Genomic DNA, 18,269 nt, shown 5'->3' with positions numbered 1-18,269 from the left:
ATATTAAATGAAGTTTCACAACAACAACAATAATAATAATAATAATAAAAGTTTGATTAAATGAAATAAAAGTTATATATAAAATATAATTAAAATACAAATAAATCTGTAAATGATATAACTGTTGAGTTATGATGAATAATAGTTTGGGGGTATCTTTAACATGTAGGTGGGGGTGCAAATATTCCCATTCAAAAATAAATCATACTTATTTTAAATGTCATAAAAATAAAAAAATTATTCATGCTTAAATCATAAAAATTATAAATTTTTACATAAATATCTTAATTAAATAAAACTTATAAAAATAAATAGATTTCCATATATAATCTATATGCTATAAATAACACATGTCATTTTTGGTGATTTAAAAAAATAGTTAATGCATAGGAAAAAATGGAAGATAAAAGATTTATAGAAAAATAGAAGATAAATCAATATATTTAATTCTTTTTTTTATAATTATCACAATTAGTTAAAAAGTTTTGAAAATCAAAACTATAATCTAGTAATTGAGATTACTTTTCTTAGGGGTTGTTTGTTTACCTCTTAATAGTTCCATTAAGAGGCAGACTCTGAATCGTTAAGAAGTGAATCTTGTTTGGCAAAAAAAAAGAGCAGTCTCTTAACGGTTCTAAAACCCCCAAAATGATTTTGTATCATAGGCAATGATTTTGTATCATAGGCCTCCTTTAACCATTCAGCGCCCCAATTTTATTGTAAACAGTTATCAAACAATTATAGTTCATTTTGAACTATATCATGAGAGCCTATTAATCATTCTGATCACTTAATCATTCTGCACCAAATCATTCAGCAATTGCCAAACAACCCCTCAGTCTTAAAATATTTTTTATTTGAACCTAATACTATTTACAGCTACATTTAAATGAGAAATAATTAAGCGTAAAGAATGCGAGAAATATTTATAAAAGCATCAAAGAACCTTTGGCCTAACGATATCGGAGACTCTTGCCTTCTAAGAAGAGGTTAGAGGTTCAAACATCATCAATGATTAAGTGGGTGTGTGAATTTATTTGTTACATTTGTCGTATATAAAATATATTATATAGTTAAAAAAATATTTATAAAAGCTTTATATTATTTGATTGTTTAAGTTGTGTCAACCATTTTTCTTTATTTTATTAAGACATGGTAACCACTTTTGAAATCTTTTATCTCATTTTCCCATTTGAATTTGAAAAAGTCCATGACGTTATTTAATCACGTTTTATTGGAGTAGCAAGGTAATCTCACAGTATAACAAGATAAATCTTGATTTTATGATATAATACGATTTTATGTGTTTTTGAGAAAACGATAATATTTTTATTTTTGAATGAAATATAAATTTAAAAATTGCATAAAATTTTAAAAATAAATAAATCGATATTAGTATCAAATTACTTATTTAATAGTTCTTTTTTTTTTGTGCAAGTTTTTTAATTCAGTTTTTATTATAATTCAATTTATATTTAATAACAAAGTAATTTATTTTTGGTTTAATAATATAATTTTTTATAAAAATAATAATTAAACATTCTGTTAGAACTCAATAACTATCTTAATTATATTTTAGATTTTCTATGTCTAAAATGGATGTTTATCTTCTATTTTGATTATGTTTATCTGCAGTTAGTTACACGAATTTGAAAATAAAGTTTTAATAAGTTGTACTTACGTAAAATTACTTGTAATCTTGAATTTTAAGTAATATGCATCAATAAACAGTAATTCATGTATAATAAATAGTTTTTAAGAGTTTTTGTCAAATGTTTTATAATATAGTATAGATCATGATGCATATAATCCATTTTTTTTATTTTACTAAAACTATGAATTTTTTCTTTTGTTTGTATGTTTCAGTTTCTCATATTATATTTTGTAGTATAATCATAATTGAATATTAAAAATCTGGGAGGTAATATTTAAAACGTAAAGCCAATGGATGGTATTAGTTCGTAATCAATCAAGTCCAAACGAATAAGTAAACATGTTACATTAAATAACATTTTGAATTTACACGTAAATAGATGTTGTTACAAGAAATAAGATTATGAATTCACATGTGAATGAATGTTGTTATGTTAAATAACACCCGAATTCAAATACGAATGGATGAATGAATGATTAAGAATGATTAAGAATTAAGTTGATCGTAAAGTAACATTCATATGTGATATAACTATGAATATTTAAAATTCTTGATTGATTAATTTTTTTAAAAAAGAATTATAGCGATTTTGATGTGAAATTAAATATAATAAAATATCTCTTTAATATTATTTGTTTATGAATATTTGTCAAATTTTTAGATATTTTGAATTTAAAAATTAAAAGAGAATCTATTTTAGATTAAAATAAATATTGTTTTATTAAGTTTGAATTTGAAAATCGTCAATTTTGCCCCTCAACATCCGTGCACGTTTAGTGGATATTTATATAGAAATAATTTTACTTTGATGAGATTATCTTTTACATTCTTTATGATTATAGGAACATGTTTAAGTGATAAGCTATAAGTTTTAATATCATACATAATTACACGTATGGTATGACATATAAGTTTAATCATATATGATTAAATATATGTTGCATGACAATATATAGACGCTTAATCATATATAATTAAATACATTCAAAAGAATGTGATCATATATGTTACTGAAACTTCTTGCATTCTTGTAAATATTTTTAACTTCTTGCAACTTTTTTTAACTTTTCGCATGATCCTTCCTCTATGATTATATATAGAGAGATATGATCGGGGCCTTAGCTGGTGATCCGGGCTGTTTCCCTCTCGACGATGAAGCTTATCCCCCATCGTCTCACTGGCCGACCTTGACCCCTGTTATTTTGAAGTCATATCTAGTATTCAGAGTTTGCCTCGATTTGGTACCGCTCTCGCGGCCCGCACCGAAACAGTGCTTTACCCCTAGATGTCCAGTCAACTGCTGCGCCTCAACGCATTTCGGGGAGAACCAGAGAACATTAACCAAATAAGATAATAAAAAAATGATTGAATCACATGTGATTTTATATTAAAATCACGTGTAAAACCAATGTGATTTATGCAACTTTACCCGCGACCTTGCGTTGACTATTAGAGTAAAATCATGATTTTGCACGTGAATTAGTTGTTTTCATATTCTCTTATTTTGTTATTGTTTTTGTTTGAACCTCTCCCTCTGTGTGTGTGTATATATATATTTATGCGAAGGGTCGTGTAAGAAAAAGAGTTAAGATGAGAAATATAAAAAGGGATTTAGACCCTTGATCATTTTTAATCTCAAACCCATCCTGAATCGCTCTTGATACGAGAAGTGAACCGGTGCAACCCGATGCATCTCATTCTAATGTGCATCCAAGGATGAAGATCTATTTTTACATTTCCCACATAAACTCTCATTTTTACCGAAACCCAACTCTATACATATATAAATGTGTCAGGTTAAAAAAAACCGTAAAAAATGAAAAGCTGATAAACATCTTAATAAAATTTAATATCTAACAATTATAAAAAAAAAATAGCAATCTAAACAATTTATCAAATACAAAAAAAAAGGCTTTTCAACAATTATAAAAAATAACACATTCATAACTCAATCAATACCTACTAATTTATGTTGGTAAATAACTCTTACCATTATCAATAGTATTAACAATTAATTAGCCTTATCTTTTGGCTTAATGTTTTCTTAAACTTCAAACAACATTGTTTTATATTTATATATTTAAATTAAGACAAGTCTAATATGTGTTTGACTTCACCATACAAAGTTGTTTACACAGGAAACATGTAGTAAATAAATTACTTATTTTCTTATTTATAAAATAGCAACCAACTTCTAACTTCATATCTACCCCCCTACTACCCCTACCCCTACCCCTACTCCTACCCCTACCTACCCTCTGCCCCTGTGGTTTTCAACAAAAAAATCAAACAACCACCAGAGCAACCTTAAAGAATAGCTCATAATTCAGGAAACAAAACAAAACAGAAACAGAGACCATAATACCTGCCATGGGACCTTGGTGAGTTGGACAAAATTACTAGGATGAATTGTGATGTACAATTTACAATTTATACCAAAACCTGGCTGTAGAAATACAGCGATGGCTGTAGTTGCAGATCACCGCAGTTGTCAAGGACCTTTACGGGATAATCTAGAAGGCGGTCTATCTGCCACGCCCAAAGGTCCTTTCGGTTGTTTGGATTTTTTGACCTCCACCACCTGCAAAACATTTACTTCAACTTTCGTTATGAAAACCCGCAAGGGGGGGGGGGGGACTGTGTCACATGCCCCGTACATTCAGGGGTCATTCATCATGAATGGTATATCAATTTATCAGTTCACACAGACTTACATTGTAAAAGTGACCCATAATGCTCTTTCACCTTTTTAGCTTTTTTAAAGAATTGTTTCTCTTTCAAGTCTTAACATTTTCTACATACTATTGAAATGATCTCCTCTTTCTTGTGGTGAAATATGTAAGATTTTAGCTTATTATTTCTCTCTCACTTTCCTCCTACCTTCGGGAGGAAAGTTGTGTGAGCAAAATCAGCATTATTTTCATTCACTTTCTTTTCTTTCCCCTCCTAAAAAACTCGAGAATACAAGATTTTTTCTTTCCCTCCTACTTTCCTTTGAGTACACAGCATACATGGTTTGGACATCATGGGTCAAAAGCTATCGTGCAATGACCCGTATGTCCGGTGACTTTTTAATGCCAATAATGCACAATGTTATAGAACATTATGCTCAATTCCATTGTTTTAAATGAACATCACGATGTTGTACTATGGCCTGCCCACATTATCAACCCTTAACAAGAAAAAAACAAAGAAAAATAGGACAAACCTTTGAGGATATGGAACTGCTCTGTGACGAAGCCTGTGATTTCAAATAAACGCGATGCTGCTGTTGTATCTGTTTAAACGTTCGCAGCCAAGATGCAAAGTTTATTCCATTATGCTCGTTACCAGGATCCTCATTCACGTTACCATCCTCCGAAATATGCATTGTCTGAATGGAAGATGATGCAAAAGTGACTTGCTCCGTATTAAAGGAATAAGAAGGCACTGTCTTTAAACGAGTCCTCAAAATCTTAAAGGCGGCACTTTGCTGCAATGAGGCGTTTAAGATACAAGATATAAACATCAATTGGACTAATAAGAGATGATTACAGATACATAACCATATAAATAGTGGAAATGGATAATAATTTTCTATTTGCAGGAAGTTACTAGACTATGATGTATAGATGATAGAAAGCAAATTCAACTTCAATATGTTTAGTAGCTCTTAGTTCCATCATCAAAAAGATAACATGTGTGTATGTATATATACATGGATGTACACACATGCATATAACCATATGAATATATCTATATGTTAATGTGTGTATATACATATGAATACACACACACATATACATACTTATAGACTTGGGTTCAAGGGAAAACCACAAAAAATGGAAAACAGAAGAACACCCTCATAATCATTCATTTGTCTGGCATGCACATGTGCATAAAAGTAATTGAAAATGTTTCCTATTTTCTATGCACATGTGCATACCGGAAAAATGAATGGTTATTAGGATGTTCCTCGGTTTTCCATCTTTGTGGTTTTCCTCAGAACCCAACCCTATATGTAGTTTTCAAATTTTTGTGGTTTTCCTCTAAACCAAACCCTATATGTATATATGTACATAGGAATGCATTTCTTCTATCATTTGGTGGACACAGACTGCACCCCTTTTCCAAAAAAAAAAAAAAAAAAACTGCATTAACAAGATATACCTGGGGGAGTAGCATAAGAAGACCATACAAGGCTTTTAGCAACCATATATATCTCCCAGGTTCAAGAAGCTGCAAGAAAGACGAAAATTAGCTGATTCATCCAAAAATATATGAAGAGATGATCCAATACTAGGATGGCCTTGTATGCTATATAAGAGTTTCTGTGTGCACCAAATCAAGAACATGGAATCACATTATATGCAGCATTTCTGTAACATATTTGCAAATATTTTATTTTCATAATCAAATAGGTCTGTTTACTATTATGAGTAATGATCCTAGAATAAAAAATAAATGAACTTGATGTTCCACATTTATAAACTTGACAGAAAGAAACAGCAATCGGAGAACCTGTAATCTAAGATAAGCAAAAATTGGAGTCTCCAATAGGTGGATCAGTTTGTCCAGCTGAACCAAGAATCTGACATTAATATCCTCCTCGGTTAGAGACTGAATTACAAAACTTGTATGCTGGTAAGCCTACAAAATAAAATAAAAATATAAGAGAACAATCAGAATTAACAGCCAAATAAATAATTTAGAACTTGCCTGTGCTAATAAGCAAAGACTTATTATGGCCATTGACGAATGGCTCCATGAGGTATACAGTGAAAGAAAGAAGTCTTTTCCAGAAGCATTAACCAACGAAAGCTTTAAAAGATCTCGTAGGTCACCCAACTCAGAAGAAGTAAGCAGAATCAAATTCAAAGCCTGGAATATGAAAAAAAATGGAAACGGGTATATTAAAAAAAATATAAAAAGCTACATATGATTTATTGTTCTTAATCTAATTAAATTTTTAGAAAAAAGATTCAAAGCTGAATCTCTGTTTACCTGGACCAATGTAGATGCAAAATCCAGGTCCGCTTCCCCTTCAAGAATCTTGGACAATTCTCGGTAGACCCTTTCAGCATTTAAAAGCACACAAAGTCGGCGAATTATCAAAGCACCGCGCCTAGAAGAAAGAAATAAAAAAGAACATACAAAGGCATTAAAAGAAGGAAAAAAGAGGTAATCCAAACAATATTTAGTTCAAGAGAAAATATTAGATCTCACCGTTCTAGAAGTGCATTATCTGTTCGAAATTTGTGAACTAAGAAAACAACAAGCTGACGGAAGTTATGTTGATCTTCTGCTATGCACGCATGTACCTCCAGAACTAGGAGCACCACCTGCAAAGTTGCACGAGAAACAACCAAACCATAATAGTTACAAGTCCTAATAACTTTTTGATTTTGTCTAAATATCAAACAATTTACCATTGAATTGTAGAACTGAATAAGATAGTGCTTATAAATTTATGCTAACAAGGGTTAATTATCTTTCCTGAAACTTGTCCATTTATATGCTAGCATGACATATGGATTTCTTTATCAAAATCCCTAGACATTATACATTCCGTTTTATTACCTTCCTCGCTTTTCTTAGGTGTTTAATTAGCCGATTATTACATAGTCTGGATAACAGACAACCAGCCTTTCCCAAGGCGGCACCTTCAATAAAAGGGTGTTCTTAAATACATAAGCAGATTCAGATGAACCAATTTACACAGGCAATGAAGCGCAGACAAAAGATTACCTGATCAGAAGGATCTGATAGTGCTTTCAGAAGTGTGTCAAAAATATCATTCAGAAAGGACATGACCTGTAACACATTTTAAGATCTCAATAAACTTTCTCCTTATCTAACCAAGTATTTAATCGATGTTTAATACATCTCCAGGAAGAATAACATAAATACATGATTGGGAAGATTTTTTAACACAATGGGCCATGAAAGTGAACAAATAAAACAAGTTGTACCCAGAAACAGTTGCTATGTAGCATAAGCACAAGTACAAAACACTTGAATCATGGCTCTTATGCAGACCAGAATGTTGATTACAGACCTAAAAGTTAGCAACTATTCTAGAAATAAAAGGCACGTATTCTGATGATTTAAGGTTACCTCTGAACGATGTCTATTCAACAGGGCTGATATCCAGTGCAATGATTCAATTCGAGTAGCCTCATATTCACTAGACAACTGCCTGGTAAAATAGTGAAAAAGGCATTACTCAATACTAACGTATAATGCAGTACAGACTCTTCATAACATCTACTGAATGCAAAAAAGATTCAACGTGATACTGAAATCCCACCATTGCAAGTATCCATCCCCAACAGAAACAATTTTGCGTCACTTTTTAATATAGAAAAGAAAAAAGCACGATAAATTTTGTATGCAACTTATAAACAGTGCTAATACTAGACCTTTTTGCAATGGAGAGGATTGCTCCAACATCAAACCCTTCAGCTGGGTCAGCCTTGATTGCACGGAGCTCATCATTTGTTTCCCGAGCTACCTGATGGCCAAAAACATCAAAACAATCATCATACATACTGTGGGTGAAGATGATAGACATGGAATTCAGAAAAAGAACGGGTTTGCGCTTGAAAGGACTCTGAGAATCTGCCTCTATTGGAATTCGTCCAACAAAAAACAGAACAATGTTCGAATTCAAGAGGCCTTTAAAGAAAAATAATGCCCAAAGGCCATCTTTCACACATGATTCTACCTTTTATAAAGTCAGAAATCCCAGTGGCGTCTATCTAGTTTCAGCTTCATGAAACCTCTAAATCTTTTAACCGGAAAAGAAAGGGAGTACAAACTTACAACTCGTATTTTCTCTTCTTTATCAGCTATGCAAGGCAAGATAGCTCCCAATATATCAGCATAATAAGGAACAAGCTGGTCTCCGCCAAGTTTTACAAACTCGTTTATCTGCACAAAGCTGTTTAATCAATGTGTTGACAAATAAAATTGCACAAATAAACTCCAAAAACCCATCAGAATGTGCACCTAAGAGAATGAATGATGCATATGAACCAAGGGTATGTTTCTTAGGGGGTTATGCAGAAAGCCAAGTGTATTCTAAACCCTCCCAGTAAAAAAAATACGCTCCTACCATCTATGAAAAACCCACCCAAACAAATACCTTCTCAATCTATACAGATAGGTTAATCCATACAGACAGCCATACAAGACTTAATGAAAAACCAACCAAACCTCCCATAACTGACAAAATATCCTTACCCATGTGATTGCGGTCCAACGAGTAAATTCATCAGGAGAGGATGCCCGCTGTACAAGTATTTCAGCCATCCGACCATAATCTACAGACTTCAAGAGTAGCACTGCTAGAGTCAGAAATTAACAAATAAACAATAAAATTAAAAATACACAAGATTTAGTAACAACCCTACAATATCTTAACCACAAATCATCAAGTCCATTACGGCTGTCACGAACCAGTCATCATGCTTGAATGCAAAGAACTTAATCAAGCAGCATATACTACAGATATCAAAGAAATGGTAACAAATTCTGTATGCAGATCTTACCGGAGAGTTCTTGATCTCATGAAGGAATTCAGAAAGTGCTGAATCAGCTTGCTGTCGGATTTCAAGGCTGGAATCACTTAACATATTAAATAAACCTGAGAGCTAGTCATGTCAGTAGAGTTTATAAAGGTCTGCAACAAAAAGATATGAACTGACAGTAACAGCCTATTAACCGACATAATATCCTTTACCATCAAGAAAATCAGGAAGAAAACCGAGCATATCAATGTCTGGAACACTGTCTAGCACCGTGATCCATCCCACCAAAAATTGGCGGACATAGGGATTCAAGACATTCATGCGCTCCCGCAACAATGGTATAAATTCTTCAATGCTGACAAAGAAAAAACAGTAGAATTTTAAAAAGAACATCACATCATAATACATAACCCTACATAAAAACTAACCAAATTTTATTAAGCAAGACAATCAGATATAGAAAAATAAAGCCAGAAGATGATCACCTGAACTGATCACTCTCGGTCACTATGTCCTGTTTGAAACAAGTAAAGCAAATATTCAATAGTCACAAACGTAGGTAAGACTGACTAACAGATAAAAACAAAATGAAAAGGTCTTTTACCTTGACAAGTCTATCTAATAGATGAGCAGCACTCTGTACATTTGGATCCGAGTCTGCTGAAAGCTTACACAATGCATCGAATATCTTGTTGAAATGTACAATGAACTCTCCTCTCACAACCTGCAAAAAGGCATGGGATAAGGTCAAAAATTGTTATATTGAACAGGCTCGTTTGATGAAGTCTGAATTCTTTCTCACCTTGGCAATGTTGTATAATGCTTCACAAGCATAATAACGAACTCTGCTATCTTGATCAGAGAAAGAGTTTATCACAGGTGGTACAATTTGCTGGTAAGTCGCATGACAAAAAAAAATCAGTATTACTTACCATTTAACAAGCAACTAACCCAAACTTCCTGTAAAATAAACTTCTTGGTAACATATGGACGTAGAATAGAGCATGATACAAGTTAGAACAACAATTTTCTAACGTAAAGGTAGACTACATAAGACAACAGTTACTTGGAGTCACGGGCTGTTTAAAGAGTATCTTCCCTAAAAAATGGTTAGCAAATCAATTTAGGGGGGACTTGACCAAACTAATCATTTTTGAACTAACATCTTCACTTTTTAGCCAAACTTTTTTCAATTTAACCAAAATAGCCAAGACTTCACAAGTGTTCCTTTCGCAACTTGCGAGATGTACTTTGTCTGAATGAGAATGATCATGATGGAATCAGCTTGCGAAATTGGCGTGGCGGCTTGCAAAATCTCCTTAGTGGCTTGTGAAATGACCCACCAGAATCATATTTTATTCATAAAATGTAAATTTCACAAGTTGTGAAAGAGGCACTTGTGAAAGCTTGGCTATGTTGGTTCAAACATGAAAAGTTGGCTAAAAAGAAAAGATGTTCGTCTAAAATGGCTAATTTGGTCAATTTCCCCAATTTAAACTGCATGCTCTTTTACCAACACAGAGCCAGTCACAATCAAGTAGCAACTCCAAGATATACAGATATGTGAAATTTTACATACTAGACTAGTCAGTTTTACAAATCCATTGAAATTAGAATATGTCGCTCAATCAGCATCCACCCATCCAAGTCAAGCTAGTGATGAAATTGGAACTCAAGATGAGCTTGGGACACTTAACGTCTCAAGCAGCAAAAACTCACCTCATTCATTTGTATGCCCTATAAATCCAACTAATAGGTTACGTTACATTGAAACATGATAACACTTTTGGATAAAAGATATAGGGTAATGGTAGACCAAGAATATTATTTCTGAAAATTAACACAAAAAATTGGATTGGCAAAGTCCTCAAAGCAGCTTGAGAAGAGTTTCAAACCCAGGAACCATTATAAGTAAGCTATGCAAGTTAACCACATCAAGCTACAACTTCATGATAAATTGAGTTGTATAATATACATTCATGGGGTTGCTCATTTTCCAAGTAAAACTTGAACAACCAACTGAATTGGTTTCATCATAAAAAGGTATATAAGCTGTTTGGCAAATGGCAACTCTTGATTATCCAATTGATTATTTTACCAGCAAAACCCATGCTAGGTTTATTGCATCTCATAAGGTATATAAAGATGCCAAAGATGCAGTAAATGATCATAACCGAAAATTTATAACAGACATGGCCTCGAGGTTTCTCTTCTGCACACTATAGTCATAAAATAAATCATAATCTTACATCTTCGTTTCTAAAAGATTCAAACCAAACTCTAAGCTCATGAAAAACTCCATACATTATTTATCTATGTGTCAATGGCTAAAATCCAAATAACTGTATAAATCTGTGTAGTAATGGATTTTTGTTGATATATTGACATTCTTGAATATCATATACAAGGAAAGAAATTGAACACTGGAGCTCAATCAATGCATAATTGATTTCATAGATCATAAATTTTGGAAACCTAGAAAGTTCCTAATACTACCTGCGCAATCTAGGATGGTTCTTGTAACAATTTTCTCATGCTTAACCAAAATGAATAAATGTAATCAACAATATTCTAATCAGAAGGGCCATTTACCAAATGCTTACCGGGTAAGCGGTAAGCACCTCCCTCAATTACCAGATAAGAACCTCGGTTGTTATCATGCCTTTTACTTGGTAAGATTCTCAGTCCTTGACAATCTCACCCGTTAAGGTAAGCGACCCGGTAAGCCACTTGGTAAATGCCTCCCAAGCATAGGACCTAAACCAGTTGTATGTTTAGGTTTACAAATACTAAACCAGTACTGATGAATCACATCCCATTTAACATCTCAACTCACATATTGCAAACCATTATAATGCACTACCCTTACATATGCATAATTGAATATTAAAAAGAAATCAAAGTTATAAACTTAGATTCATCTATAGCAACAAACCACCAACCCATTGCCAATCTTACACCTCAAGAGGTCAAGGTTCGAACTTCACCACCAAAGACAAGGAATGTGAGTGAGGATTTGCCACATATAGAGAGAGAGAGTTCCAATCATTTGCAACCCTTCTAATTCATATAGATCAATCAATTGATATATTTATAAAAACGATTGAGGGCTCATTTATTATCATTTGGATATTTATGTACAACTTATCAGAGTTCATTCGTTATGATCAACGATTTAGATTAAGAAACAATTGAGATATTTATAGAACCAAATGGATGGTTGAGATCGGTTTGTATGAAGTAAGAGGTTTGCAAATGATTGAGACTATGTATATACACAGGGGCTTAATCATCTGAGAACCCATATATTTGTGATAACTGTGAGAACTACTATCATAAGATTTTGTTTTACATGATTTTTTTTCATCTAAGGCTATTTAATATATTGATTAGCATCTATTTGTTTCACAACGTGTTTGTTTCATATGTATTTGCCTATTCAGTTCACAATGTGAAACTTTTTAGTTGTATATTTTGTTTCACAAACACATAAAAAATGTTCACATTATGAAACAGATATATGTTAATCAGTATATTAAATAGCCTTAGATGAAAAAAAAATCATGTAAAACAACATCTTATGATAGTAGTTCTCACAGTTATCACAATTTTATGAGTTCTGAAATGAAGGTCATCCTATTTATCTATCTGTATGTGTGTGTGTGTGTGTGTGTGTATACACACTTTGATAAACCAACAAATTAACCCAAACCTCGAGATGCTGTGCAGCTTCAGCGCTCAACCCAACAGTAGCTGCAGCTAATCCAATCAACCCACCCTGAAGAACATTAACACATAATTACCAACAATGAAAATTAAAATCAAGGAAATGTCATAATCTGTAATACCTTGCGGTGATTTGCTTGGGCCGAATAAGCAAACTCGTGTGTCAACAAATTAATAACAGCAGTAATCTTATCATGATCTCCAGCAGCTGTCAATTGCTTTACAATTCCTTCAACCTAAACAAAAACAAAAACCTTAGATCCAAAACCCTTAAAACTAAAAAGTTCAATCATCACAGAAATTACAAAACCCTGACCTCAAGTGCAGCATTTTTCCGTTTCTCATATAACTTATCAGCTAAATTTCGCAGCACGGCCGCCGGAATGGCAGATAATGCGTCCGCCATACCAAACAAATTTTAACAAAAGAATCGAAAATTCTGTACTAAATCTGAAAGTTGAGTTTTACTCGAACAAAGCAAATGACAATCAAATTCGTTTTCTGATTTTCTCTTGCTCGAATCGGAACATTTCCACTCGCAATTTACAACTACCAAAATGTGCTATCTACTTTAATTTGCAGATCTAAGAGGGGGAAAGCAGCGAAATCCTCAAATTTCTACGAAAAGTTCGTTTTCCAGGAAGGGGAAGGGGTGTTTCTTACTTTCCGAGTTGGAAGGAAAGAGTGAAAAAGGCTAAAGACGTCGCTTTGGCCCGATGACTAATTATTATTACAAAATACCAAATATGGTCCCTGGACTATTCTTAAATATGGATTTTTTGATCTTTTATAAAAATTAATTCATTTTTGGTCTTTTATTATTTTAAAAAAATTCAGTTTACAATAATAAAAGACCAAAAATAATTTGGCTTCATATACATCTCATGCATTCACAAATGTTTATTATACGTAAAATAGTAGAGGGACTGTTTTTGTCAAGACTTATTTTAATGCTCACAGAATAAGATAGTGACAACGAATAGAACAAAACGACAAGCACGAAGACATACAGGAGTTTGTATAACTCCATACGAGTTTGATATCTTCCTACCTCTACGACAACATTCTGGTAGATTTGACCCCACCATGCTTTGGACTCGTGTATGCATGAGATGTAACCCCACCAGCAATAGTCTGGTAGATGTTACGATTGCAATTGTTATAATGTTTGATTACAGTTTGGGATCATCAATTTGTTGCATGTTTGGTTGTCAAGAAAACTCCAATTTAGTTGACACTGATGAACACAGCCTCCTCTTCCCCTCCTCTCAGTCCATCTCGTTGCCTTATCATCAACCCCGCCCCCATTTATATTTATCTTGATCACAATCACCGCCCCCTCCCTCTTTACTTTAGCCATCAAACACACAAGTCCCAATATTTTGACCCGTTGTCATTCAAATAAACAAGTTAAAATCAAGATGAATAAAACATAACCAAACAATACATCAAAGATGATAACTTTTTGATCATAACACAAATTATTAACTATTAACCGTTTAAAATTATAAAATTAAATCCTAATTAAATGACCTCATTGTAATCAATATGTTAAAAAAAAACTTAAATCCAAGGAGGAATAAAAACCCCTTGTAGCCATGGAGATTCAAATGCGGTAACTCCGTGCTATCTGCAAAGCAGTTGGTCGTCTTGGGATTAGTTGGTTTACATAACGGGCTGAATATCCAGGTTAATAAAAAAAAAACTTAAATTCATAATTAATATATTATTTTAATTAAAATAAATAAACAAATTCATAAAAAACATGAAATTACACTTCAATTATTTAATTAAAAAAAATAAAGAGTAGATACCTTGCTTTTGGAGCAGCAAAGGTCACATTCTCTGCCACTAATTCATTGTCTCATGGCACAAATTTGAATGGATGGATATGAGGCTTCACCATATAATAATATATACAATGTCACATGTCATATTGAACATGATGTTTTTCATTTAATTCATTGTATTTGTCAAAAAAAAAAACATATAAACACATGTTTTTATTTCATTTTATAAGGTTTCTTATATATCATCATGTAACTTTATGTCTTTTACAAGTATTTTCATGATCACATATGGACAAAAATGACTTGTTTAATAATTAAAATATGATTTATTTATGTGAGCTTATTAAAATTTACGTTTAAGATGATTATAAGCTAGTTTATTGAAACGTCATCGATTTATTAATTAATATTAGTCGTATTAATTATATGGGAAAATTTCATCAAAATGAAATCAACTTTTATGTAATTCATATTTTGGGAAACCAACTTTTAAAATCGTTATTTTAGGGTATGAATCAAACTTTACATTTATTTAAGGGTTTGCTTTACTTGATAACCTGTTAATGATGAACCCAAGAAGAACACAACAATATCACTTGGTTATTTTACTGGTTTTCTTTATTTTAAATTTGTTTTTTTATTTTTATGAATCTTCAGTCTTCTTCTCTTAACCCTCAAAAAAATTTGATCAAATTACAGTTCAATTAATTTATGAAAACAATACCTTGCTTTTGGAGCAAAAAAGGTCGTATTCTCCCACCACTAATTTATTGTCGATTTGGTCCATAATTGAACATATGGATGTGAGACTTCACCATATATATCTTTTCATTTCAATTTCTAAATGTCCTTATCATCATGTGTTTTACAGATATTTTCGCTTTCAAACGATCGTTTTCCTTTTTAACTTTTATCTGAGTCTTTTTTGATAATCATAACTTAGCTTATAAAAACATTTATAAGAAGTTTATTTCTACTTTTTCAGATATATTAACGCCGCCTCAACAAAACAAAACTTCATTTTTCTTTTTATATTTTAGTTATAAATAATTATATGACTTTATTTATTTACTATTTACTTATTATGTATATAAAAATATTTATACCAAATTCAAAATATTAATTATTAATTTACATTTTCTAATATTAATAATAATTTTAATTACGATAAAATGATTTGCCTTTTAATGGGTTTTTATTTTTATTTTCAAAAGGGGTGTTTAATTATAAATCAAATAATTTTAATCAAACAAATTAATACAGTTACGGGGTTATACTAACAAAATAATCGAAGGATTAATGTTTAGGAGGGTCGATGATAAATTGGGAATAGAATACAATCTTAAATAAATAACAACATAAATTACATAAGATGTCTAGAATTTGTCACATGTGCTTATATAGTTTTATATAAGAACTGTGTGCAAATATGACGTTATTCAACTAAAAACAAGGAAACAGACGCAAGCACACCAAACACAAGAATGATGTGAGGATTTAGGATTCTATCGAAAACAAGCCAAATGCAGGATTGAGAACGGAGAAACCACCGTCTACGACCAAGTTATGTCCACTCATATACTCTGACTCATCACTTGCGAGAAAAAGAGCTGCATTTGCAATATCTTGTGGCCTAAGTGTCTTGCCATTAAGGTTGGAGTAAGCAGTTGAGTTTTCATCCATGGAGTAGAACTTAAGTGCCAGTGGAGTTGGTATAAAATAGGGTGATATGCAATTAACGCGGATTTGATACTTTCCTAATTCAGCAGCAACGTTCTTTGCTAGTCCAACCACACCATGCTTTGAGCTTGTGTATGCATGAGATGTACACCCACCCGTGATAGAAGCTACACTTGCAGTCGTGATGATGCTCCCACTGCATTTTGGGATCATCACCCGTGCTGCATGTTTGGTTCCCAAGAACACTCCAGTTAGATTGATACTGATAACACGCTCAAAGGCTGCCATATCATTGTCTAAAATGCTAAGTTTTGGCTCGTCAATTATTCCTGCATTGTTAACCATGATGTCTAATTGTCCATGCTTAGCGATGGTGGTGTTGATGGCGTTTTCTACATCTGATTCAAGGGTTACATCACAGTGAACGAAAGATACAAACTCTGCACCCAAGTCTTGGCAAACCAGTTCTCCCTCGTCATCTTTGACATCAACAATAACTACTTTTGCTCCATGCTTTACGAACGACCTCACAATGCATTCTCCAATCCCTTGAGCTCCACCCGTAACAATAGCTACCTTATTTTCAAGCCTGAAACATATTATGTTTCATGTTAACGAAGCACAAGCTTGGTATATCATCATCCAAATTAACAATTTTTTAAATTGGACATATATTATAATCATAAAAAAATCAATTACATAAATCATCTGTTATTCAACTCAAACACATCATTTAAACTAACATCCAGACTATAAATTATGATTGAAGGTCATTACTTGCCTGTTAATACATAAATAATTTTTTATTAAACATTTATTATATTTATAAATGTCATTATAATTAAAGAAACACAGTTGTAATTAATATAACTGTAAAATATATCCATATAATTAACAATTCAAGTATACCTTGGTTTTGAAGTCGAAGAAGCCATTATCCTGCCACTAAATATTTGTTTCTTGGCTTAAATTCAAATGTCTTGATGTAAGTTCTTTGGACCGATATTATTCAATATTTATAGGCATCTTGAAAGAAAAACCCCATAATATTATATAAAATTAAATTATATATATTTTTATTAATCTTTTTAAAAAACTAAAAAATATTGTATGTTTTATTTTATAGATTCATGACATGATGTTTAAGACGTAATTTTAAAAAATATATTTTTATTTAAATATGTATTTAAGATGTGCATATTCTGTTCAATCTATATTCAGGGGAATGTTAATGACACCCTTTGTAGAGGGTGTTATTTTCTTGAAAATTGAACTCATCAATTTTTTTTCATAAACATAAACTCAATAATTATATAATTATATTTTATTAGTTTTGTTTTATTTTATTTTATATATTTACATTAAAAATATATATATTATTTTATTATTTTTATGTTATTTTATTATTTACAAATTACTTTATTTATATATATATATATATATAATTAAATTTTTATATTTATTTTATTATATTAATTTATTATATATTATTTACAAATTACTTGAATGAAATAAGCTACCAGGAACCAGCGAAACATAGTTCTTTCGTTTTAGACGCATACAAGACAGAATACYTCAACATATTTGGAAGTCAGTATTGGAATATAGTTTACAATATTTTAAACTTCTTTCAATTAGATCGAGGTGCYCCAGTTAAACATTGGATGACCATGCCTGAAATTGGTGTCCTGATTGCTTCAAAGTATAATGTGCTCTTACACGTTATAAACATTACAGGTTGTTCAACATACTTACTGCTTAGGTCTTCTCCCCCACCATGGTATCAACATGTAAGTTTTGCAATTGGGTACGTTAACCGTAAACATATATAACCAAATATTTATTAATAAATTATATAATATAAATGATATAAAAGAAATATGTATTCATTAATAATTCATAATATAA

The 18,269-nt window shown here is 31.8% G+C and overlaps 2 protein-coding genes across 2 annotated transcripts; both read right to left on the bottom strand.

The window, feature by feature from the left end:
• Window positions 1-4,028: 4,028 nt before the first annotated feature.
• On the bottom strand, window positions 4,029-13,385 carry LOC112523444 (protein VAC14 homolog). Its single transcript, XM_025133050.1, has 20 exons — window positions 13,208-13,385; window positions 13,014-13,127; window positions 12,848-12,943; window positions 9,968-10,057; window positions 9,770-9,889; window positions 9,651-9,679; window positions 9,378-9,520; window positions 9,187-9,281; window positions 8,879-8,965; window positions 8,459-8,566; window positions 8,056-8,147; window positions 7,723-7,832; window positions 7,382-7,443; window positions 6,860-6,975; window positions 6,638-6,758; window positions 6,353-6,514; window positions 6,155-6,283; window positions 5,804-5,872; window positions 4,863-5,126; window positions 4,029-4,235 (listed from the first exon to the last, which is right to left on the bottom strand). Exons 1-20 carry the CDS (start codon window positions 13,295-13,297, stop codon window positions 4,146-4,148), a joined length of 2,187 nt encoding a protein of 728 aa, XP_024988818.1. The 5' UTR covers window positions 13,298-13,385; the 3' UTR covers window positions 4,029-4,145.
• A 2,654-nt stretch (window positions 13,386-16,039) lies between these two features.
• On the bottom strand, window positions 16,040-17,324 carry LOC112523420 (secoisolariciresinol dehydrogenase-like). The gene is made up of 2 exons (XM_025133011.1): window positions 17,271-17,324; window positions 16,040-16,950 (listed from the first exon to the last, which is right to left on the bottom strand). The coding sequence occupies exons 1-2, from the start codon at window positions 17,294-17,296 to the stop codon at window positions 16,179-16,181; spliced, it is 798 nt and encodes a 265-aa protein (XP_024988779.1). The 5' UTR covers window positions 17,297-17,324; the 3' UTR covers window positions 16,040-16,178.
• Window positions 17,325-18,269: the final 945 nt, after the last annotated feature.

Source organism: Cynara cardunculus (assembly GCF_001531365.2).
Source record: "Cynara cardunculus var. scolymus isolate 2C chromosome LG 12, CcrdV1, whole genome shotgun sequence".
Taxonomy (NCBI): domain Eukaryota; kingdom Viridiplantae; phylum Streptophyta; class Magnoliopsida; order Asterales; family Asteraceae; genus Cynara; species Cynara cardunculus.
This window is presented reverse-complemented; position numbering and strand designations above follow the sequence as displayed.

Bases quoted from the DNA above. Each gene is read 5' to 3' on its own strand.
- LOC112523444 (XM_025133050.1), bottom strand. From the start codon at position 13,297: ATGGCGGACGCATTATCTGCCATTCCGGCGGCCGTGCTGCGAAATTTA. The intron at 8,567-8,878 runs GTAAGGATATTT...AGCTTTGTGCAG, and splicing joins GTTGGACCGCAATCACATGG to ATAAACGAGTTTGTAAAACT. The intron at 5,127-5,803 runs GTATATCTTGTT...GCCTCATTGCAG, and splicing joins TTCTTATGCTACTCCCCCAG to CAAAGTGCCGCCTTTAAGAT.
- LOC112523420 (XM_025133011.1), bottom strand. From the start codon at position 17,296: ATGGCTTCTTCGACTTCAAAACCAAG. The intron at 16,951-17,270 runs GTATACTTGAAT...AATATGTTTCAG, and splicing joins TCTTCGACTTCAAAACCAAG to GCTTGAAAATAAGGTAGCTA.